At 46.5% G+C, this 25,072-nt stretch overlaps 1 protein-coding gene across 3 annotated transcripts in view; it reads left to right on the top strand.

Annotated features, from left to right (window-relative positions):
• Positions 1 to 25,072, top strand: part of LOC126176020 (zinc transporter 9) — a 173,757-nt gene that overhangs the window by 96,436 nt on the left and 52,249 nt on the right. For all 3 annotated transcript variants that reach the window (XM_049923144.1, XM_049923143.1, XM_049923142.1), the window contains one exon: positions 15,734 to 15,845. In XM_049923144.1, coding sequence (XP_049779101.1) covers positions 15,734 to 15,845 — 112 coding nt within the window. The remainder of the gene's footprint in view (positions 1 to 15,733; positions 15,846 to 25,072) is intronic.

Raw genomic sequence — 25,072 nt, 5'->3', positions numbered from 1 at the left:
ATTGCTACTCATCACATAAGAGGCATTGAGTCACCAACAGGTGCAATAGGCTGCTAAATTTTAACTTTCTGGACAAAAATGTCCTCCTTCCGAAATAGAAAGTATACACACACATATGGCCACTGTCTCCGGGTGCTGGGGCTTGTTGGAAGACTGCAACTGTGTCCTACATTAGCAGCAATCTGCTTGGTTGAATGGTGGGAGTAAAGAGGTGGTGTGGGGTGGGGCGGGGTGGTGTGAGGTGGGGTAACAGGGTAGGAGTCGGGAAAGCTGCTGTGCTGCCTCTGGGAACGTACATGGACATGGTAGGGTCAGTATAGAGCTACTAAGTGCAAAGAGTTTCACAAGATCTTCTCTCTTTTTCCCAGTCCGTACAGTGGAAACACTTTTTCTTTACTGACCTTGCTAATCAGGCCCAATCCAGAAACAATACATAACCCCGTGTGACTCAATCCACTACTCCAACAAACCGTGATTCCCACTCCCGCAAATCAATCCCTCAACATTTCAGGATTTTGTGATGTTGAACCTTGCCTCAGCATGATTCCCCAAATTCCTGTACGTCAAACCAACATGGCATACACACAAAAAAAAGAGCCACACTCCACCACTGATCCCGAGCCAACAATGGCTCCACTACTGTCGTTACGAAACACAGAGGTTACCTAGAGAGTCTATGTACAAACTGTGCTGCTGTGACCCATTCCATAAATCCAGCATGATCTCCATCTCTTCCTCAAATCCTTAGGCCCATACCAGCAATTCTCTCTTAAGTCTGCCTCCCTCTCTATTCCCTATCCCCCTTCGGGTTTGGGGGTAAGAATAGGCCCGCGGTATTCCTGATTGTCGTAAGAGGCGACTAAAAGGAGTATCACACGTTTTGGCTTTTATGTGATGGTCCCCTCAGGGTTTGACTTCACCTTTCGAAATTCTTCCGAAGAGCGAGCCAATTGGGAAAGGGTGCCTTACATGGTGTATTGTGTCCTTCGTGCATTGAGACCTTTAGCCAGCTTTCTCGTTGTCGCATTGCAGTCCCACTCGTTATCCATCTCTTGGGCGAGGATACATTCCTGGGTGCTATTTGCACCATGCACTATGCAGTGTTTCTTTCTGCGGAGACGACGACCATGGACTTTCTTGCACCTAATACCCAGCATGATAGCCAGTTCATTGTGGTGGGGCCACCATGTACCCTGTTGGTTGTAGCCCGCTGACAACACAGGGATCGCTCTGCTGAAGCGTGCGCCGTTAACTCCCCTCGTTCGCCTATCTTTCTGGGGCATCGTGACTCCCGGCAATGGCCATCCTGCCAGATGGCCCTTGCTGAGACTTGATGGTGCCCGTGGGGAGGGCCCTTGGTCAGATTGAGTGCCATCAGGGCGGATGACCCGCAGTGAAGCGTGGTACATCATCTCTTGCTGGTGGCCAGCTGCCATTCTCAGGCTCAATTTAATGCTCAGAACTAAAATCTCAAATTGTTCCCCCTCCCTGGCCACATGGTGGGAGGAGCTTAAAGCTCAGGATGGCAGTGACAGTTATTTGCCTGTTTCCTAGTTTGTACAAGAGCTGACGGGGAGCCTATCATGGCAACGAAGCCTCAATTATTCATAGAGCATTTAGAGGACAAGTTTGGGGAGGTGGAGGGCTTGTCCAAAATGCGCTCAGGGTCAGTAATGGTAAAAACGGCATCCTCTGCCCAGTCACGAAGGTTACTAGCGTGTGACAAGTTTGTGGATGTTTCAGTTACCATCTGATGACAAGCTGCACGCCAATTTAGAGCGACGAGGTGTTCATTTCGTCTGGCGCGTTCATCGGGGTCAAAGGGATAATCAGGTTGCCACCGGTGCCTTCATCTTGGCCTTTGAGGGTGATACATTACCTGAGAAGGGTAAGGTGATGGTCTACCACTGTGACGTCAAGCCCTATATCCCTCGCCTGATGTGATGCTTTAAGTGCTGGGAGTTCGGCCATATGTCTCTCTGCTGTACTTCCAGACTCACATGTCGAGATTGTGGACGCCCATCACATCCCAATACTCCATGTGCCCCGCCTCCTATCTGTGTCAACTGCAGAGAGCATCATTCACCTTGCTCGCGAGGCTGCAGGATCCTCCAGAAAGAGCGGAAAATTATGGAATATAAGAGCCTGAACCAACTGACCTACTCTGAGGCGAAGAGAAAGTTCGAACACCTCCATCCTGTTCGCATGGCTACTACTTACGCTGCCGCTACCACTGTTCTAGCCCATATCCGCTCCACTTCCAACAGTCGCCTCTCAGAGCCAGAAGTGTACGCCTGCCCCCTTCATTGTGGGTGGCACTTCCCTCCCTGTTGCTCCCGCTCCACCTACCTCGTGAGCAGCACCCCCAACCATTGGGGACATCACCCCCCCCCCCCCCCCCCTCCCCTTCCCCCAAGTGGCTGAAGAAGCCACAGTTCGCAGGTTGTAGGGCTTCGCGATCCTCCTCTGTCCCGGAGACTGAATCGGTGAAGCCCTCCCAGCCAGTGAAACCCAAGGAGCAGCGAGAAAAGTCCAAGAAGAAGACTTCTAAGATGAAGGAACTTGCAGTGGCACCCACACCACCGCAACCTACAAGCTCTGCATCTGAGGGCAAGGTAGAGATTCTGGCATCCGCTGAGGACCTAGATCTCGCCATCTCTCAGACACAATGGATGTCACTCGCACAGGTTCTGAATCGGTGGCAGCAGGTGGCCCAGCAGTGTAATCTGCCTCCTCAGTCCCTTCAAGCTTTTCTCGGCCATGGACAATGTCGTCTTCCAGTGGAACTGCAGCAGTTTTTTCCACCATCTTGCTGAGCTCTGACAACTTCTCAGCCTTCACCCTTTGCTCTCCATTGCTCTTCAGGAAACTTGGTTTCCGGCAATGCTAATCCCCACCCTCCGTGGCTGTCGGGTTATTACAAGAACCGGGCAGCTTATGAGAGGGTATCTGGTGGCATCTGCATCTGCGTCCTTCACTCTTTTTACAGCTAGTGTGTGTCCCTCTACAACCACCTTTAGAGGCTGTTACTGTCTGCAGTCTCCATCTTCCACCGGATGGTGATGTCCCGCAGCATGTTCTGGCTGTGCTAATAGGCCAGTTGCTGCCACCTTTTCTGTTACTTGGCGACTTCAACGCCCATAACCCTTCGTGGGGTGGATCAGTGGCAACAGGCCGAGGCAACATCATTGAGCAAATATTGGCACAGCTCGACCTTTCTCTTTTAAATAATAGTGGCTTCTTACATTTCAGTGTGGTGTATGGCATGTACTCAGCCATCGACCTTTCGATCTGCAGCCCTAGCCTATTACCATCTCTCCAATGGAGTGTGCAAAACGACTTGTGCGGTAGTGACTACTTTCCGATCTTTCTGTCACTGCCACAGCTTCACTCTTCTGGGCACCCCTGTCGATGGGCTGTGATTAAGGCTAACTGGTAGTTGTTCATGTCCATTGCTACTATTGAGCCTCTTTCCAATGTCGCCATTGACGCGGTGGTTCACTCGGTCATCACCGGCATTGTTACTGCAGCAGAATCTGCCATTCCCTGTTCTTCTGGGTCCACTCGGCGGAGGACTGCGTGTGGGTGGTCGTCCAAGATCGCTGAGGCCATTAAAGATTGCAGACGGGCACTCCAGCGTCATAGGCGGCATCCCTCGTTGGAACACCTCATCGCCTTTACACAGCTCCATTCGCGAGCTCGTCACCTCATTCGCTGACACAAGCAGGAGTGCTGGGAAAGGTATGTCTCCACCATTGGCCTCCGTACCTCTCGATCTCAGGCTTGGGCCAAGATTAGGCGATTCTGTGGCTATCAGACCCCCGTCAGTGTACCTGCACTTTCGCTGAATGGGGCAGTCTATACTGACTCAGACACAATTGCAAACCACTTCGCGGAGCAGTTTGTTCAGAGTTCCGCTTCTGCTAATTACCCGCTTGCCTTCCGCTCCCTGAAGGAGCGGTTGGAACGTCGGAGCCTTTCATTTCACATGCGCCGCCCTGAATGGTAAAATGCTCCATTCAGTGAGTGGGAATTCCAAAGTGCCCTAGCTGCTTGCCCTGATACGGCTCCCAGGCCAAATTGCATCCACTGTCAGATGCTCAAACATCTCTCAGTGGACTGCCAGCAACACCTCCTAGACCTTTTCAACTGTATCTGTATCTAGGGTGAGTTCCTCTCGCAATGGTGGGGAAGCATCATAATACCCGTGTTGAAACGTGGCAAGGACCCACTGGAGGTGGACAGCTACTGCCCCATTAGTGTCACCAACGTTCTTTGCAAGTTGCTCAAACGCACGGTGAGCCGGAGGTTGAGTTGGCTGCTTGAGTCTCGGAGCCTTCTGGCTCTGTCTCAAGGTGGGTTCCGTAAGGGCTGCTCTGGCGCCGATAATCTGGTGTGCCTGGAGTCTGCCATCCATACAGCCTCTGCCCACCATCAGCATCTGGTCGCCATCATTTTTGACGTGCGGAAGGCGTACGATATGACATGGCGACATCACATCCTCTCCACACTTTCTGGTTGGGGTGTTCGGGGTCTGCTCCCGATTTTCGTACAAAATTTTCGGTCGTTTCGTTCCTTCTGCATGCACGTTGAGGCCTCCAATAGTTCTTCCCAAGTTCACGAGAATGGGGTACCGCAAGGGTCTGTCTTAAGTGTCAGCCTCATTTTAATTGCGATTAATGTCCTTGCTGCAGTGGTGGGAACGTCTGTCTCAGCTTCCTTGTATGCTGACGACTTCTGCCTACACTGTTACTCCACTGGCATTGTGGCTGCTGAACGGCAGCTGCAGGGCGCTATCCGCAAGGTGCAGTCTTGGGCTGTAGCACGTGGCTTTCAGTTTTCGGCTGCCAAGACCTGCGTGACGCATTTCTGCCGGCGTCGTACTGTTCACCCTGAGCCACAGCTTTTATCTTGATGGTGAACCACTTGCAGTGGTGGAGACGCATCTGTTTTTGGGATTGGTTTTTGAAACCTGGTTAACTTGGCTCCCTCATATTCGGCAGCTTAAACAAACGTGTTGGTGGCGTCTTAACACTCTTCGTTGCTTGAGTCTACCCTTTTACGGCTGTAACAGGCATTAATTCAGTCCTGAATTGATTGTGGGAGTCTGGCTGACGATTTGGCATCCCCTTTTGCGTTGCGGTTGCTTGACACCATCCTTCACAGCTGAATCCGATTTGCCACTGGAGCCTTCCGCACAAGCCCTGTCAACAGCATTCAGATCCGGCGCCAACGATTATTGGCTGCTTATGCTGCCCACGTTTGTAGCTCGCCCGGGCATGCCAATTACCGTCTGCTGTTCCCAACCTGAGTCGTCCATCTTCCAGAATGGCGGTCCCCGTCAGGGTGTACGATTGTGGCTTGCATCAGAGTTCTTCTTTCTGGGCTTGAGGTTTTCCCTCTTTCACCTCTTTTCCGGGCCCCCCTATGTCTGCCCCCATGGTGTGTGCCCCGCCCATGCCTTTGGCTCGATCTGGCACAGGGCCCAAAAGACTCATTGCCTCCTAAGGCTGTCCACTGCCACTTTCTTTCAATACTTGCAATGTTACGAGGTTCTGACGTGGTCTATACTGACGATGCGATGGTTGCTGGTCGCGTCAGTTATGCTCTTAGTCTGGGGGACCATTATGTACAACGCTCATTGCCAGCCGGCTGCAGTGTTTTCACGCCGAGATGGTTGCCATCTCTCACGCCCCAGAGCATATCCGCTCCTGCTCAGGCGAGTCCTTCGTTATCTGTAGTGACTCCCTGAGCAGTTTACGAGCTTTAGTCTGGTGGTGGCTATCCAGGAGTCCATCCATACCCTTACTCTACTCTTGTCAGCATCCCCGGAAATGAACGTGTTGACACGCTGGCCAAACAGGCTGTCGGTGCACCAGCCTTGGTGATTGGCCTTTTGGAGGGTGACCCAGGTCAGTTTTGTGACAGAAGGCACTTGGCAACTGAGGTGAAAAATGGCGCACCCTGCCTTCATGCAACCAACTTTGGGCCGTCAAGGAGACTACTGGTGTGTGGCGCTCCTCCTTGCGAGCTTCCTGCAGGGATTCTGTCGCCCTCTGCCGGCTGTGCATTGGCCACACCCGGATGACGCACAGTTATTTATTGTGCCGTGAGGACCTACATTTACGTCGCTGCAGGTCAGCTTTGACAGTGGTCCACATACTGTCTGACTGCCCACCTTAAACATCGCTGAGGCAGATTTTTGCGCTGCCTGATATGTTTCCTGCACTTTTATGAGATGATGTTGCAGTGACAGTTTTAGTTTTGAGTTGTACTCATGCGTGGGGTTTTTATCGCTTGATCTAAGTGTTTGTCCTTTTTTTTTGTGTTGAGTCTGGCCTTTGGGCTACGATTTTAGGCTGGGGTTTTTAGTGTGTTTCTTGGTGGTTGGCTTTTCCTTTTTTGTTTCTATGGTCGGCCAACCACTGTCACACTCTGTGTGATTTTAATTCCTATTTTATGGTATCTGTCTGTGTCTTCCTCGGTCTGTGTTCTCTCTTGTCATTTCCATTGTTTGTTTTTATTCTTTGTTGGTGCTTAAAGTATGTGGAAAAAGGGACCGATGGCGTTAGTAGTCTGTTCTCTTCAATCCCACAAACTAGCCAACCAATCTCTATTTCCTACCCCCTCTGCTTCGTGCACTTCTATCTTCTACATACTTCCATAGTCCATAAAAGTCCACCCTGAATATGCCATTGTGGCTGGTTACTGTGCCCCACAGACAAAAACTCTGCTCTTGTGGATCAACACTTTCAACCTATTATCCGTAACCTACCTTCCTATATACACCAACTGTGTCCTCTACTGATACTCCGCAGTTCCTGTTCCCTTATCACCCGATGCCCTGCTCATCACTGTCAGTGCCGCATCTCTCTGCACTAACACCCCAGTGTTCATGACCTTGCTGCTATTTTACACTACCTTTCCCAACACCCAGCTGACTCCAGACCTGCAACCTCCTTCCTAGTCATCACAGCCATCTATATCTTCACCCACTGTTGCTTTTCCTTTGAAGGCATAATCTACAGACATATCCATGTTACAGCAATGGGCAACTGCTTGGCACCATCCTAGGCCAACCTATTCATGGTCCATCTAGAGGAAACCTTTCTAAATCACCTAGAATCCCAAACCCCTCACCCAGTTCATATTCATTGATGACCTCTTTGTGATCTGGACTGAGGGTGGGGACACCCTATACACATGCCTTCAGACTCTCTGCCATCACCTCTGTAGATCTCATGGAGCAGGATCCTCCATCTTCTGGCCTCAGAAGCAGTGAGCCTTTGAAGACTGGCACTCGACAGCCTCCTTGGTGATGCCCCTTTATTTTCCCCCCCTCATCTTTCCTCATTATGATTATTCAGTGGAACGTTCCTGGCCTTAGATCCAAAGAAAGAGGAGTTACAGCAGCTCTTGGAATCACAGCATCCACTAATTGTCCACCTCCAGGAAACAAAATTGCATCCTCACGACTTCTTTGACTTCTCGCATTTCTTTCTGGTCCACTTTGACCTTCCCCCTGAGGACGGCATTCCATCTCATGAAGGAGTCGTGCTGCTCATCTGTGGTGACATTCATAGTCAGACCATCTCCCTGATTATGCAGCTTTAGGCTGTTGCAGTCCACATTTTCCTTCCTCACTTCACCTTTTCCCTTTGTACCATTTACATTCCTCTGTCATTCAGTGTGTCCAGTGCAGATTCCTCCAGCATTTTGGGCAACTCTCTTACCCCTTTCTGCTGCTCAGTGACTTTAATGTGCACAATCCCCTTCGGTGTTCTCCCAAAACCTGTCTGAGAGGAGCCCTCTTGGCTAATATTTTCAATCAATGTAACCTCATCTGCTTTAGCATGGGAGCACCTATGTTCCTTTCAGACTCCACGCACAACTGCTCCCATTTGGACCTCTCCTTCTGCACTGCCCAGCTTGCCTGTTGTTTCGAGTGGTCCGTTCTCTCCGGCACATACTCAAGTGACCATATCCCTTGCACTATCCATTTACTGACTGCTACCCCACCTATGTTGCACACATAAATGACTGGGGGCTTTACTCCTCACTGGCAGTCTTCGATGAACAACATTTCCCGACTTGTGATGACCATCTAGACTAACTTACCAACGTTGTCCATACCACTGCGGACTTCTATTCCTTGCACTTCATCTTCATGTCACCGTGTCCCAGTTCTTTGGTGGACTGAGGCATGCTGCAATGCAGTTCGCACTCAGAGTTGTGCTGTCTGCATTTTTAACCATCATTCTGTGATGGCCAAATGGGAATATTTGTGTGTGGAGTCTGAAAGGACCATGGGTGCTCCCATGCTAAAGCAGATGGGGTTACGATGTGTGTGCAATATCGTCACTTTCTGGATTTCATTTACTAGTTTTTTTAACATATCTAAAACAAAGATGATGTAACTTACCAAGCGAAAGTGTTGGCATGTTGATAGACACACAAATAAACACATACACACACACAAAATTCAATCTTTCGCAACCAACAGTTGCTTCGTCAGGAAAGAGGGAAGGAGAGGGAAAGACGAAAGGATGTGGGTTTTAAGGGAGAGGGTAAGGATTCATTCCAATCCCGGTAGCGGAAAGACTTACCTTAGGGGGGAAAAAAGGACAGGTATACATTCGCGTGCACACACACACACACACACATATACATCTGCACATATACAGACACAAGCAGACATTTGTAAAGGCAAAGAGTTTGGGCAGAGACGAGTTCTTTTAACAGTTTCATTCCCTCTTCCGTCATGAGGACTATCCTCTTTCGGCTCTCTGGGGCCAAGGTCCATTCCCCAATTTCCGGTCTGACCATAGCAGAGGATGTCATAGTGGACACTATTGCTATCTCCAACACCTTGTGCCGCTATTTTGTGGAGATTTTGAGCTCCACCCTCTATCTCCCTGCCTTCCTCCATCGGAAACGAGTTGAGGAGGCTTGGGTGGTACCCTTCTCTTCTCAGAATCGCAAGTGCTACAATGCCGCCGTTGCTATGAAGAAGCTGGATTGTGCTCTCACTTCATCCCAATCCTCCATCTGGGGCCGACGATGTTCACTTTCAGTGTTCACTTTCAGATGTAGAACCTCTCTCTTGCGGGCAAGCACTTTCTCCTTAATACATACAATGGCATCTGGGTAGAGGGCACGTTTCCCAGATGCTGGCGTTACGCCACTGTCATATACATACCTAAGCCCGGTAAGTACAAATGTTTTTGCAGCTACCACCCAATTTCTCTCACCAGATGTGTGTGCAGAGAGATGGAATCTTTGACCCATGACCGGATGGTATGGTGGCTAGAGTCTTGCAATTTACTAACCACTGCGCACTGCAGATTGCGAGCATGTCATTCTGCAGTTCACCATCTTGTCACTTTGCCCACCTATGTCATGAATGGTTTTCTACGGAAATACCAGAATGTGATTGTGTTTTTAGATTTGGAGAAAGCATATGACACATGCTGTGGGACTGGTATCCTCCATAGTCTCTACACATGGGGTTTCAGAGTTTGCATGCTCCCTTTCCTTCAGGAATTTTTAAAAGACTGAGTTTTCAAGGTGTGTGGGGGTTCTGCCTCATTGGACACTGTTACCCAGGAAAAGTGTGTGCCTCAGGGTTCCATCCTGAGCATCGTCCTCTTTGCTATCACTGTTAACACTGTTATGGCCTGTCTCCCATTGGGCATCCCCAGCTCCCTTTTCATTGATGATTTTGCCATCTATTGCAGTTCTCCATGGACTTGTCTTCATGAGCAGCTTCTTCAGTGTTGTCTCGATCGTCTTTACTCGAGGAGCATCAACAATGGCTTTCACTTTTCTGGTGACAAAACTGTTTGTTTGAATTTCTGGCGGTACAATTGGTTTCTTCCACTGTCTTTAAATCTGGGCTCTTCCATTAGCTGAAACTGTGAAATTCCTGGGGCTCATGCTCGATACGAAACTTTCTTGGTCCTCCCACATGTCTTGCCTGGCTACACACTGTACCCAGCCCTCAGTGCCCTGTGTGTGCTCAGCTATACGTACTGGGGAATGGATCACACCACCCTCCTTCATTTGTACCGGTCCCTTGTCTATTTGAAACTAGACCATGGGTCTTTCATTTATGCATCTGCACGTCCGTCCATCTTACGCCACCTCAGTAAAATCCACCATTGTCGCCTCCGTTTGGCTACTAGTGCCTTTTACATTAGCTCGGTTGAGTCTGTATGCAGAAGCTACTAAACTACCACTGTCATACCTTTGTGATTTTATCCTCAGAAGTCATCAAAGAAGGAGGCATAGGCTGGGTGGCCAGGCATGGCACGTGAACAGCAGGTGTAGCTCCTTTGATCACCAGTACGGGGTGCGTTCCTCTTTTCTATTATCTCCTGGAGTTTGCATTTGGCTATTATTCCAGAGACTGAACTCCACACTACCTGCCACTTTCCCAATGGGTGTGAACTCTTCACAGCCTTGGCTTCGTGCCCCAGCCCGTGTTAACTCCTTGGACTTCACTCACCTCCTGAGGACACTATTCCAGACCTGCACTATCACCGACAGTTCCTCAGCCTTCGTACAGAACTTTGCGATAGTGCCTTTGTGTACAACTTCGGATTGACTGCGGTGCCTTCATCATTGGCCTCGGCGCTTTTTGGAGTCAGCTTCTGGAACTCTGCTCAGTATTTACAGCGGAGCTCTTCGCCCTGTATCAGGCCACACAGTACATCCAGCGTGTTGCTTTTCAATTTCATCATATACTCCAACTCTTATCAGTGCTCTTCAGAGCTGCTGTTTGCTGTGTACTGTCCATCCCTTAGTGCAACAGGTCCAGGAAAGCTTTCACTTCCTCACTGTTGATGGAGCCACTGTTATGTTTATGTGGGTCCCTGGTGATGCCGGTCTGATGGGCAACCAGGCTGCTGATGCTGCTGCCAAGGCTGCAGTCCTTGAACCTTGGCCCGCTAGTGCTCCCATTTGCTCAGATGATGTCTGTGTTGCCGTCTGTCAGCAGGTGGTGTCACTGTGACATCACCACTGGTCTTTCCTTCATTGGAACAAGCTCTGAAGAATTAAACCTCTCCCAGTGGCTTGGCCGGCTTCCTCTCTGGCCTCTCGCCGCGAGGAGATCATTTTAGCTAGGTTGCGTATTGGGCACTGTCATTTTAGCCATCATCGTTTGTGAAGCGGTGATCTCCCACCACTTTGTGCTCATTGCCGTCAATCATTGAAGGTTCGCCATTTTCAGATGGAATGCCGTTTTTTTAACCACTTAACGTTCTCACTTAGGTTTACCATCTAAGTTATCAGCCATTTTAGCAAACCAAACATTAGCTGTTGACCGTGTTTTACATTTTATCTGTCATTGCAAAGGACATTTAATCCTTAGTTCAGGACCTCTGTTGTTTGCATGGAGTATTTTATGACCCTTTCACCAAGTCCGTGCTTTTAGCACACTCTTCGTCTTCATGCTCTGTGGTTCTGACATGGGCGTGTATGACCCTAGTTGTTTTTGCACCCTAGGCAAAAAAAGAAAAAAGGGCAGAGAGAGAGAGAGAGAGAGAGAGAGAGAGAGAGAGAGGGTTGAAGTAGGTCGAACAGTACGATTCTTGTGGGCAGAATGTTTTAACTGCTGACATATTCACTGTGAACTTCTGGCAGTATGTGGACCAAGTGTAGTGGTGCATACTGAGATGGTGCCAACAATTTGACTGAGACCAGTTGGGAATTACAGATCTTGGACTGTGCAGTTTCCACCTTTTTGCAAGCTGAAGGAAAATCTGTGGGGAAATGGATTTTTCTGTGATGACTTTGTTCACGTAGCATTTCTCGAATGCCACCGTGTCTGGTGAGCAGATTTCTATTGCAAAGGAATGGAATGATTGGTAGAACATTCTGATGTTGTTTAGAGAGACTATGTTGAAAAACTGTGTCTTGCATCTGCGTCACTTTGAAGCATAGCATTCAATAAAAGTCACATTGTCTGCCATAATAATGTGTAATTCACATTTTGAAGTCACCTCTTAGCAAACTAGGCAGCTGCCATGTTGATTTAAGTACTTGCAAAGCTAAGCAGCCGTGTTTGGCAGTTTTTCAGATTTATACTTGAGTAGTATGGCAACATGCTGTTTAAATGTTACAATGTGATAATGATATTTACAAAACATATCATTTTTAATGTAAGTTTTCATTCTTAAGTGTTGGGAAAAAGAAGTCAGCAGCTGAAAATGCCTTGAGCTTATCTGCCCATTTCAGATCCTATAACAAAAAGTGCATTATCATGGCTTGTGAACATAGTGGCTAGGCTATACCACTGGGTAGTCTGTCAAAAATTCACATTCATTGGCCTAGCTTACTTTCAACCAAATTCTCACATTCAAACCCAGCCTTGACCTCTGGCTACTCTATACTATACTACTTCGTGTATATGAAAGCCGTTCATATGTTCAACAGAGATACGCTTTCTAAAGTGACAAGATTATTGTCAGTGTGTAGGAAATCTTTCAGTGGATGTTTTTGCTGCAGCTTTTCTTGCAATTAAGTGAGTAGTTCCAGTGTCACCAGTGTTACTCACATTTGGTGTATCAAATCTGTTTCAGTTGTTTTCTTGAATGAATGCTGTTTTTTGAAAGCAGTTTGAAAGCAGAGATGGTTGACTTACTTAACCTCTGTCCGTGCCTCAGCACTATAACACGAAGGATCTAAAATAGACGCTTCAAAGGAGGCTGAATCCTTTCCAGGTTCCGTCAAACTTAATCTTCCTGTACAGTGGATTTCCTGTAATAAGATTTGAAGGTGTGAATAATGTCCAAATCTAAGGGCCACAATTTGCTTATGCAGTTTGGTAGAAAGTACTCTTAACTGCAAGTTGTGTAAATTTAAATTTTTTGAATGTACTAGGCTATTTTGTGTTATACATTCCCATTCTTGCACTGAGGCTATGCAATTGCTTCTCAAATAGTTCCGGTGTCATCTACACATTTTTTTACATAAATAAACAGTTTTTTTTTCAGAACATTTTTGGGGCTAGCATTAGTGCAAGGTGAACTATACTGTGTTTCTCTCGGAGGCAATTTATGCCTTTAAAGGCAAGTGTTTTGTTTGATAAGCAGACCAGTTTCTTTATGTTGAAGATTTCCTTCAGTTTATAGTGCTTTGAGTTCTAGCAATCTACAACTCTGCAGTTCACCAACAGTTTAAATGTTTACATGGATTCCTTTGCCATGTACGATTTTGTACACCAAATTGTACTGATTCAGTCGACAATATTGAATTGCACAGGTGAGGTGCTTAATTTCATTGGTAAGTGAAACTGTGGGAAATCTGGGATAGAATAACAATACAAATTTTTAGGACAGATTTTTGCTCACCATACAGAGGGGTCGTCGAGTGAAGTGGCATATGGGCGGATTTAAAAGTAGTCTAAGCTCTTTGACAAAGTCTATCAGATTAAGGAAACTACACATACATTCATACACGCAAACTCACACAGACACGGCCACTGTTGTCTCTGGGTGCTGAGGGAGTAATGATCTCAGATGTAGTGGGTGAGGTTCTACAGAAGAGGTCAGGCATGGGAGTGAGAAGAATAGCAGGGTAGGGGTGGGGGAAGATGCCATAGTGCTGCCAGTGGGAGTGGTGATGACAGGATGGTAGGCAGCTAGATGCAGCATTTGGAGGCTGTTTTGCATGGGGAAAAGGTAAATGAGGGAGGTAGAGAAGGGGAAAGGATACACTAGATGTAAAGAGGAGGATAAAAGGTGTGTGTGAGGCTGGATTAGGAGCAGGGAAGGGCATAGAGGCAGGTGGAGGATGGGGCAGGGACTGGCAAAGGTCGGTGTCAGAGGTTATGCTGCAGGGAAAGTTTCCACCCACGTGGTTCGGAAAAAGCTGCTGTCGGCAGGAAGAAACCCGATGCTACGTGCCGTGAGGAGTTACCAAAGTCGAGCACACGATGTCGCAGCGCTCGCTCGGCACGTGGTCACTGTATCTACATTGTCGAGTAGCCCCTCTCCACATATGCAGAGGGTTTCACCGATTAAGGCCTTTGCAGACCAAAATTACCCCTCCACCATGTCCAGAAATTGATCTGCTGTGCCTCATCTCCCCAGTCACCTGCCATCCCCCACGTTTTCACCGATTGGCCGCGAAACTCAGTACCGGTCAGGAACGGTACACCCGAATCACATTCTCTGCCGAGGCTTCCGTTAACTCTCGTCGTTCCCTGAAATGAAAAATATCATCCGCCACACACCTCCCACAGTGCTATTCCGCTGCCCGCCTGACCTACACAGTATCCTCGTACAACCCTCTCTTGACCCCTCGCATCGTGGCTCATATCCCTGCAGTACACCTGGATGCGAGACTTGTTCCGTACCTCCTCCCACGACCTACTTCAGAGTGCCCCAGGGAAATGTAATAGGATCGATTTTGTTCTCTACATACATAAATGGTCTGACAGGGTGAGCAGTAATCAGTGGTTGTTTGCTGATGATATTTTCATGTACAGCAAAACATCACCATTATGTGACTGTAAAAGGATACAGGATGACTTGACAGAATTTCTGTTGGATGCATTGAATGACTGATTCCCCCACATGTAGAAAACTGAAGTGAAAGCAGATGAGTTGGAAGAACAATCCTGTAATGTTCAAATATAGTTCTGCGGTGTGCTGCTTGCACAGTCACGTAAATTAAATGTCGAGGCATAAAAATGTAAACTGATGTGAAATGGTACAGGCACACGAGGACAGTAATGGGCAAGGCATTTATGGTAGACTTCAGTTTATTGGGAGAATTTTAGGACAATGAAGAAGACAATGTATTTGGGATTCCCATCCAGTCAAATTAAAGAAGACCTCGAGCAATTTAGAGGCGTGCTGCTAGATTTATTACTGGTAGCTTTGATCGAGTTGTGAGTATTGTGGAGATGTTTTACGAACTCAAATTGGAATGCCTGGATGGAAGAAAACTTTCTTTTCGTGAAATGATATTGAGAAAATTTAGAGAACCGGCATTTGGAGCGACTGCAGGTGATCCTACTGTGGCCTGTGTAAGGATGAAGACAAGATAATAGAAACAGAGCTTGTATGGAGGCATAGTGACAGTTCTTTTTCCCGTGTTCCATTTGTGAGTGGGACAGGGGAGAAAATTACTAGCAGCTATACGAGGGACCCTCTGCCGTGCATCATATGGTAGCTTGTGGTTTATATATGTAGGTGCAATCCAGTCTGGTCACAGGTGTTCCCTGCCCCAGCAAATGCGGAGCTGCCATGTGGTTTACTGACTTAGCTGCAACTAATGTGTAGTAAGCTACAAGTTTACTTGGGCATGACTACTAACTAGCCGTATGTCCTCATGAAGGGCCACTGCTGAACTGTGATTGGACTAAGTTTTGCTGAGCATGCAGTGGAACATGATGTACTTGAGCTCAGTGATTGCTTCACACCGTGCCACCGGGCTTATTCCCACCGACATGAGCTTTTCTGAACTGCACAGATGGGAAGTCTCCTAGCAGTATATCCTTCATTCCCCTAATCCTGATGGCCTCAACCTTTGCACCTCCATAGTCCTTTGCCCTTTTCTGTTTCTATCCTGACCCATTCCTGCCCCCACCGGTGCAGTCTTCCGATGCTGCACCTAGTAGTCCATTGTGTGTGTGTGTGTGTGTGTGTGTGTGTGTGTGTGTGTGTGTGTGTGTGTCTGTTGTTCTCTTACTGTAGTTCATGACTTATTTTTACATTTCCAGGCCTTCTTTATACTTGGTGGTTCATTAATATCTGAAGGAGCAACTTTACTGGTAGCTGTGCAGTCCCTCAGAAGAGGAGCCAAGAAAAATAATTTGCAGTTTTGGGAGTATGGTAAGCTTTTACCCATTTCATTACATCTGTTTTTTTCATGTGAAGTTTGCAGATACGATCTAATAAAAAATACTGAATTCTTATGTAAATGTATAGGCACCCATTTTCAACCAGAAAACCAGGAGCACTAAATGGCTTAAGAGAAGATTTGTCTGTATCAACATTAATCCTTTGCAGTGGCTAGGTCGGAGCGTCCTGCCTGCTCAGCCGGCTATCAGGATGCGAGCATATTGTGGCCTGGTCTGTGGGCAGTTGACACAGCCCAGAGAAGGTTGCAGGCTGTGGCCACTGGAATATAGTGCCATGTTCCAGCTTGCATAGAACCACTATTCAGTAATGCTCCCTATAAACTCAATATCACACTGTATGATCGCAGTGGCTGTAGTTTCTAGTAACCACGAAAGAGAGCTTCAAACCTAATCCATTATCCTGCATTGAGGAAGTGTTTTAAACAAATGATAAGGAAATCTTTTATTTGTGATAGGAAAACTCTGCGACTTGAGATTTGCACTACCAATACATTCGCCTACAATGTATTAAAATTTTGTTAACATTGGACAAAAATGTTTGATGTATAGTTTTAATGTGAGCATTTCTTAGTGAAGGCACCCACAATTTGCACTGTCTTCTGTTCCACATGGCAGTGTGTGTGGCTGAGAAACTACACATCTTTTGCTATATTGTTCACCCTTTGCAACATCTGATATGGCAGTACTGCAGGATATTTTATGTGCTTCCAGATTGTGTGTGTTTGTATAGTGTGTACTTACCATATAGAGGAGATGCTGATGCGCAGATAGGCACAACAAAAACACACTCACAGTTAAAGCTTTTGGCCATTAAGGCTTTCGTCAACACACACACACACACACACACACACACACACACACACACACACACACACACACGATTGTAGTCTCAGGCGACTGAAACCACACCGTGAGCAGCAGTACCAGTGCATGATGGGAGCGATGACTGGGTGAGGGTAAGGAGGAAGCTGGGTGGGGGGGGGGGAGGGGGAGGGATAGTATGTTGGGGGTGGCAGAGAGTGAAGTGCTGCGGGTCAGATGGAGGGCAGGAGAGAACTGGGGGAGGGGGGGGGAGAAGTAGTGGAAAAGAAGAGAAATAAAAAGACTGAGTGTGGTGGTGGAGTCACAGCTGTGTAGTGCTGGAATGGGAACAGGGAAGGGGCTGGGTGGGTGATAACAGTGACTAACAAAGGATAAGGCCAGGAGGGTTAAGGGAGCATAGGATGCATTGCAGGGAAAGTTCCCACATGCCCAATTCAGATCCATATGGCACAGGTTGTGAAGCAGTCATTGAAATGAAGGATGTAGTGATTGGCAGCATATTCAGCAACAGCATGGTCCACTTGTTTCTTGGCCACAGTTTATTGATAGCCATTCATGCGGACAGACAGCTTGTTGGTTGTCATGCCTACATAGAATGCAGCACAGTGGTTGTAACTTAGTTTGTTGACCACATGACTGGTTTCACAGGTAGCCCTGCCTTTGATAGAATAGGTGATGTTAGTGATCGCACTGGAGTAGATGGTGGTTGGAGGAAGAACAGATCTTGCGTCTAGATCTATTACAGGGGTATGAACCACGAGATAAGGGATTGGGAGTGGGGGTTGTGTAAGGATGAACGAGTATATTTTGTAGGTTCGGTGGACAGCGGAATACCACTATGGCAGGGGTCGGAAGGATAGTGGGCAGGATGTTTCTCATTTCGGGGCATGACAAGAAATAATTGAAACTGGCAGAAAATGTAATTCAGTTCCTCCAGTACTGGGTGGTACCGAGTTATGAGGGGAATGCTCCTCTGTGGCCAGAGCACAGACTTTGGGAGGTGGTGGGAGGGTGGAAAGATAAGGCATGGGTGATCTGTTTTTGTACGAGGGCATTTTGAAAAGTAAAGATACAATGGCTTGCAGTCCTTAAATAGAACATTTATTTAGAAATCGTCAGTTACATCTTATTAACTGGATTATTTGTTATTTTTTGACATAATCACCCCCGTTATCCAAACATTTGTTAAGTCGGTGCACAAGCTTTTGTATCCCACAGTCATAGAAGGTTGCCGCCTGTTGTCGGAACCACATTTCAACTTCATCTTTGAACTCTTCATTGTCGTGGTATGATTTTCCACCAAGATGTGACTTCAGGCAATGGAAGACATGGAAGTCGGTGGGTGCTAGGTCCGGGCTGTATGGCGGATGGTCCAATAAATCCCATTTGAATTGTTTCAGTAGTGCTTTGGTTACGAGCGCTGTGTGAGGTTGAGCGTTGTCATGAAGCAAGCGGACTCTACTTGTCAGCATTCCTCTGCGTTTGTTTTGAATGCGCTTTGAAGACGTTTCAAAGTCTGACAATATGCATCAGCATTAATTGTCATTCCAGGAGGCATAAATTCCAACAGAAGAATGCCTTGTCTGTCCCAAAAAACAGAAGCCATGATTTTCTTTGCTGAAATTGACATTTTGCATTTCTTGGCTTTTGGTGAATTTGAATGGCGCCATTACATTGATTATTGCTTGGATTCAGGTGTATGGTGATAAACACACGTCTTGTCACCTGTCACAGTGTGATCAAGGAACTCATCACCTGCTTCAGCATAGCGTGTGAGGAAGTAGAGCGCAAAACCCATCCTTTTCTTTTTGTGTTCTTCCGTTAGCAGTTTTGGAACCCAGCGCACACACAATTTCCTGTACCCCAACTTGACACTCACAACATCATAAAGAGTTGTCATTGACACGTCCGGTATGATCTGAAGCAATTCTTTCAATGTGAGATGTCTATTTGCAAGAATTGCTTCCTCCGTTCTCCAAAGAAGGGCATCAGAGATTACAGATGGCCGACCTGTTCTTTGTTTGTCATGAACATCGGTCCTACCTTCAGTGAAATGACGACACATTCTGTCGATTCATAATGTTCCTATAAACAGAAACAATTTCTTTGTGAATATCCGCTGGTCGCTGACCTTTTGCATGAAGAAAACCTATGACGGAGCGCACTTCGGATTTGGCAGGATTCTGAATCAGCACAGCCATTTTAAACACGACCTACTCCAACCAGAAGCAACGTTCAACTGCCGAATGACCGCGAGGAGAAAGCTAATGGTTCAGGGTTAACACTAGTGTTTCCAACTTGCTCGCCAAAACTCTTCTGTTCCTTCGGCGTGCGGTGTATCTTTACTTTCCGAAATACCCTTGTACAAGGTTGGGAGGATAATTACGGTCAGTGAAGGCTTCAGTGAGACTCTCAGTATATTTCGAGAGCGACTGCTCGTCGCTGCAGATGCGATGACCACGGGTGGCTAGACTGTACTGAAGGGATTTCTTGGAATGGAATGTGTGGCAGATGTCGAAGTGGAGATATTGCTGGTGGTTAGTAGGTTTGATAAGGACGGAGGTACTGATGTAGCCATCTTTGAGGTGGAGGTCAGCATCTAGGAAGGTGGCTTGTTGTGTTGAGTAGGACCAGATGAAGCAAATGGGGAAGAAATAGTTGAGGTTCTGGAGGAATGTGGATAGGGTGTCACCTTCGACCTAGATGGCAAAGATGTTATCATTGAATCTGAACCAGGTGAGGGGTTTAGGACACTAGGTTTTTAGGAATGATTCCTCTAGATGGCCTGTGAATAGGTTGGCACAGGATGGTGCCATGCGGGTGCCCATTCCCGTACCCCGGATTTGTTTGTAGGTAATACCGTCAAAGGAGAACTAATTGTGGATGAGGATATAGTTGGTCATGGCGACTAGGAAGGAGGTTGTTGGTTTGGCATCCATCGGGCATTGGGAAAGGTAGTGTTGAATAGTGGTAAGGCCAGGGGCATTACGAGTGTTAGTGTACAGGGTGATGGCCTCAATAGTGACAAGCAGGGCACAGTGTGGTAAGGGGACAGGAACTGTGGAGAGTCGGTAGAGGAAATAGTTGGTGTCTTTTGTATAGGAGGGTAGATTCCAGGTAATAGGTTGGAGGTGTTGGTCTACGAAAACAGAGATTCTCTCAGTGGGGGCACAGTAACTGGCCGCAATGGGGTGTCTTGGGTGGTGAGGTTTATGAACTTTAAGAGGTATGTGGAAGGTAGGAGTGTGGGGAGTGGTAGGAGTGAGTAGAGACATCGAATCTGGGGAGAGGTTCTGGGATGGGCCTAAGGATTTGAGCAGTGACTGGAGATCCTGCTGGATTACTGCAATGGGGTCACCCCCATCCCAGCCTCCTCCTTACTACCACCGAATCACTACTCACATTATGCGCTGGTGCTGCTACTCGCAGTGTGGTTTCAGTTGCCTGAGACTGCAGTTGTGTGTGTGTGTGTGTGTGTGTGTGTGTGTGTGTGTGTGAGAGAGAGAGAGAGAGAGAGGAAATCCTTAATGGCTGAAAGCTTTAATTGTGAGTCTTTTTGTTCTGTCTCTCTGTGACTCGGCATCTCCGCTATATGGTGAGTAGCAACTTTACTTCTCATAATTGTTACATTCCATCCTGGATTTTCCATTGTTTGATATAGTGTGTACTTTGTAGATTAGGAAACATTTCATTTGTATAGCCTTGCAGCCCATTTTTTGTTCTGGGCAACAGGAAGTGTTCCTTAGAAACTGCACAGTGATGGTGGTGATGAAACTTTTGGTCTGAAATACTCTATACGAGCCAAAATATTATGACTACTGACCACAGTGAGATTGAATGCTGCCTGGTGGTGATGCAGGTATGTCACACAGTAAGGAAAATAGTGGGAATACTTTTAGTGGCAATATAGGCCACAAGTGGGTAAATACGTGATTTCGATTAAGATCATTTCCTATTGTCCTTCATGTGAGAAGAGTGCGAGAAATGGTGAAGCTGTCCTTTTGCTACTGTAGTGAGTTTGTATGAAAAGTTATCAAAGGATGGTGAAACTACCAGTAGATGGCAAGGTGTCATATAACCGCACTTCATCACAGAATGTCCTCTGTAAAGTAAGATAGGCCACGATATGTGGCAGATCTGATGACAGAGTATAGGGGTGGGGCAGGCACAAGTATTTCAGAGAACATTTGACGGCGGACATTGTTGAACGTGGGCTTCGCGGACGATGGCCCCTCAATTCTCCCGTGTCAGCTGCATGACATCATCAGTTACGATTGCATTTGGGACACCTTTGTGCTTGATGTCTTCTTGCTCATGGTGGCGTCTACTGGCAGGATAACTGCATGTCTCATGGGACCTGAATTGTATTCTTACGGTTTGAGGAGCACGTTAGTGAACACACGTTGACGTCACACCACCAGATTTTCTGAATCTGGATTCAACCTCGTGCAGCGCATCTAGGACACCATTGGTTGCCAGTTACACACCCACTAATGACCAGCCTGTGACTTACCTCTAGAAACAGGCCGTGGAGTTGTAGAATACATACCACTCAGGATTGCTTTTATATAATATATAAATGGAGAAAACGTAAAAATGGAGAAAATGAAGCTGTGGATATGACTACAGGTTTCTAGAAAATGATATTGGTAGGAAGTGCAACAATGTGCTTAAGCAAGAATGGGTCGAGGACAAATCCAAAGCTGTATCAGCATCCATGAGTAGAGAGAAGAAGAGATACAGCCTGTAGGAAAATTAAAAATAAATCTTTGGAGAAAAGAGAAGCACTCGTGTACTCGTGTACACTCGTGTAGATAGACAGAGGCTTGAATACAGTTATCAGTTTTGAATGGATGTAGGTTGCAACAGTTAATGGATAGTTAAAAAAGCTTGCAGAGGGTATACTTTAGAGATGTAGATGCTTGTGATTTCTACCACTGGTTTTGGCTTAGTGAGATTAGATTGAAACCCCCGATTTCTTGTATTGTTGTATAATTATAGCTTTTAAAGTAAAGGTGGGTGCATAATAGTGTCAAAAGCCTTATACTCATCAGTGCAGAGTCCAGAGGAAAATTACTTTTGATTAAACCATGTGAGGGTTTCGTAATTGAAACTGGAAAGTTCATCTCTAATAGGTCTCTGTTCTTACGAAACCCAAACTGGTGTTAGTGAATGATTCCATCTTATTGGGAAATGCTGTTATTTGACTGCATATGACTTCTTCAGTTATGTTACAGTGGTAAATCCAGGATGTAATAGCAATAATATGCTAGATATATTCTGCAGTAGAGCAAGTACTACCCATGGGGGAGCCATCCCCCCCCCCCCCCCCCCCCCCCTCCCCCAGCCTCTGTGCTCAGAGGTGACAGTGGCCACGTGTGTGTGTGTGTGTGTGTGTGTGTGTGTGTGTGTGTGTGTGTGTGTGTCTGCTGATGAAGGACTATGTCCGATATCTGCATATATCTACATTCCTGCAACTCGGCACCTTGTCTTTGTGGCAAGTAGCACTCTCACCTTTCCATATTCTCAAAAATATAGCGGGCAGAATGGAAAAAGGGCAATGATTGTTTACCTTATGACTGTCTCCTTTATTAATGACTGAAATTACAGTTGAAATCTTTAACACTTCTGGAAAACACTGTCTTCTTATTGAAGTGTTTAACATGTTACTTGAGGTGTCACAATTCCCACAGAAATATTTGTCTATAAATAATATTGAACATGACAGTTCCAACTGAGTAAGGTAGTTTTTTGGCTCTTATAATTTGTAATGTTGGGTTCAGTTACATTAGGGTCAGGAAATTGACCTAGGACTAAAGGGTTGTGTCTGCCAGCACAGTGATTCCTGACAGTAGAATATCGATAGCCTTTGAAAAAAAAATGCTTGTTAATTAATTCAACTGGAAGTATTCAGATAGTACCATTCTTAGACCACAGATGATGTAGACCTTGCAGTGACCTCATTATATTGAAACCGACATCTTGACAAGTGGTGACTTCTGAAATACTGTTCAGTTTATTTTTATCTTAAAATTTATTGTTTTTAGGAACAATATCCTGATTACAGTTGTAAAGTTTTGTACATCATTCAGTTGCATCGAAAGGTGTGTGAAAGGAAATAATATGAGATGTGATCAAAAAGTAATGGGTCTTTTTTTATTTATCTTATAGTCCTTATTTATTCATCAATTACAGCTTTGTCCCCATGTCCCCTTCAAAGTAACCCCCTCAGATATAATACACTTGGGCCAGTGCTTTTTCAGGTCTTGGAAGCACTTCTGGAACCATTTCTTGTTATGGTGTTCTACAGTGATCTGTTTTTATCTCATCAGTGGGGGCAAAATGATGTCCTTTCACAGTTCTCTTCATCCTCGATAATAGGAAGAAGTTGCAGGGGGTCACGTCTGGCAGAAATGGTTGCTGAGGTAACATAAAAATTTTGTTTTTTTGCCAAAAAGTTGGGGATGAGCATTGAGCTGGTTAGCAGGAGCAATACCGTGATGCAATTTCCGAGAGTGGTTTTGCTCCAGTTTTTGACATTTTCTTCAGATTGCTTCAAACAAATGGCACAAAACTTCCAGGTAGTATTTCTTATTGACTGCACGACCATAAGACGAGAACTGACGACGCACTGTCGCATCGTAATTGAAGAACCTTCACACGTGATCGAATTTGTGGATTTTTTTTCATCTTGCCTCTTCAGGCAGTTTTCATTGGGACGATTGGGCCTCAGTTTCGAAGTCAACCTGTATATCCGTGTTTTGTCACCATTTATAACTTTCTTTAGAAGTTCTGGATCATTGTCGAATTTGACATATACTGGCAGTAAGCTTGACAGACCCGTAACCCTGCAGACAGTGAAGCATCGTGTACGTGCATAACTCCAAGGTGTCGCTTTTGAGGACTCCAGCTGCTGGTGAGTGTCGTAGTGCAAATGATAGATGGTGGGGCAGCACAACCAGAGGTCCTTCTCACTTAGGATCTACCTGCCTCTGTTGAGTCACATGGGCAGAAGTAGATGCAGACGTATACCAATACACACTGGCTATTTACAACAGTGCAGCTTCATTCATTGGCATGTCTTCACTGATGCTCTGGGCCAGTTAATGTGTTGTGGGTAATACTAGATCTCCAATTAGAGCCTGGTTGAAGCCGCCACATCGAGACTTCAGACCTGTCCAATATGACCTGTGAGAAGTAGCTTTGGCCAGCTGCTGCTGAGTGCACTCTCCTTCCTTCGTGGGAAACTTCATTGAAATAGTCTTTACCTCCCTTCATCTTAATTAAGTTGGTGTTTTCTAGGCAGATACCTTATCAGTTTCTTTGAGTTTTGCATGAAGTCTGTAAGAAGTAATTTTTTGTTTAGCTAATATCCTATTGTGTGGTAATGACCCATTCTGTTGTTAATTTGGAATGTGTTCTTCCTCAGGCATCTCACTTCAAGTGATATAGCAGCTTGGTGATGATTGTCTGTGGACCCTTCTGTTCTTTACTCCTTCCAGGTCCACAGATGGGCCAAACCTTCTCACTTCCCTTTGGCCAAACACCGGGTTCCTGACCCACTTGATACGACACAGATGATGTTCCTCTTCCTGTGGTACACAGAGCACATTACGCAGGGGCTGATAAATATGTAGGTGGACATTACTGTGACATCCGTGATGGACCACAACTCTGGTCTTAAATGGACTCCGTGGGTGAAGGACTCTGCAGGGCTCACCTGCTGTGTCCCACCTGTGACAGGAAAGAAGGATCCTCGTCCAAATTTTCTGGTCTGCCTCGAGCTATGCCTATTGTCGGGCATTCCTCGTTTCCTACGTTGACCAGGTATCTACTGCCTTCCTCAGCAATTAAATCCCAGACTTGAACTGGAAGCCCTGCCATATGAGAAATTGAAATAGCCTGTTGCCCTCGGCAGTTGGCCCCTCGCATTCACTGTTTCACCCTGCATCCTAGGCACCAATGTCAGTTTCACCCTGCCAAATGTGCAGTGTGTGGCAAAATAGGTCACAAACCGGAGGTCTGCTGAGCCTTCTCTGAAATGCATGCGGATTACATTCGGGTAGAGCAACCTGATGTGGCAAACCCAGAGGTCCTCTGTGTCCGTGTGCTACTCTCTGCCCAGAATGTTCAGGATCAACAACTGTCCCTGCAGGTGTTAGTCAGTGGTCACCCAGTCAACTTCCATGTGGACACTGGTTCTACCTCATCAATCATAGTGTGGAATACCTACCAGCAGTTGGACTCTTCTCCCCACCAAATGCTCAGTCACCACCTTCGCAGTTACAGCAAAGACATAGTGGTGGTCAGTGGACAGTTCACAGCCCTCATCCAACATCGTGTCACAGCACGCAGAATCAGGTCACAAAGGGCAGG

Source organism: Schistocerca cancellata, chromosome 3, assembly GCF_023864275.1.
Source record: "Schistocerca cancellata isolate TAMUIC-IGC-003103 chromosome 3, iqSchCanc2.1, whole genome shotgun sequence".
In the NCBI taxonomy this organism is placed as follows: domain Eukaryota; kingdom Metazoa; phylum Arthropoda; class Insecta; order Orthoptera; family Acrididae; genus Schistocerca; species Schistocerca cancellata.
The sequence above is the reverse complement of the archived record's forward strand: the minus strand, read 5'-3'. Positions and strand labels throughout refer to the sequence as shown.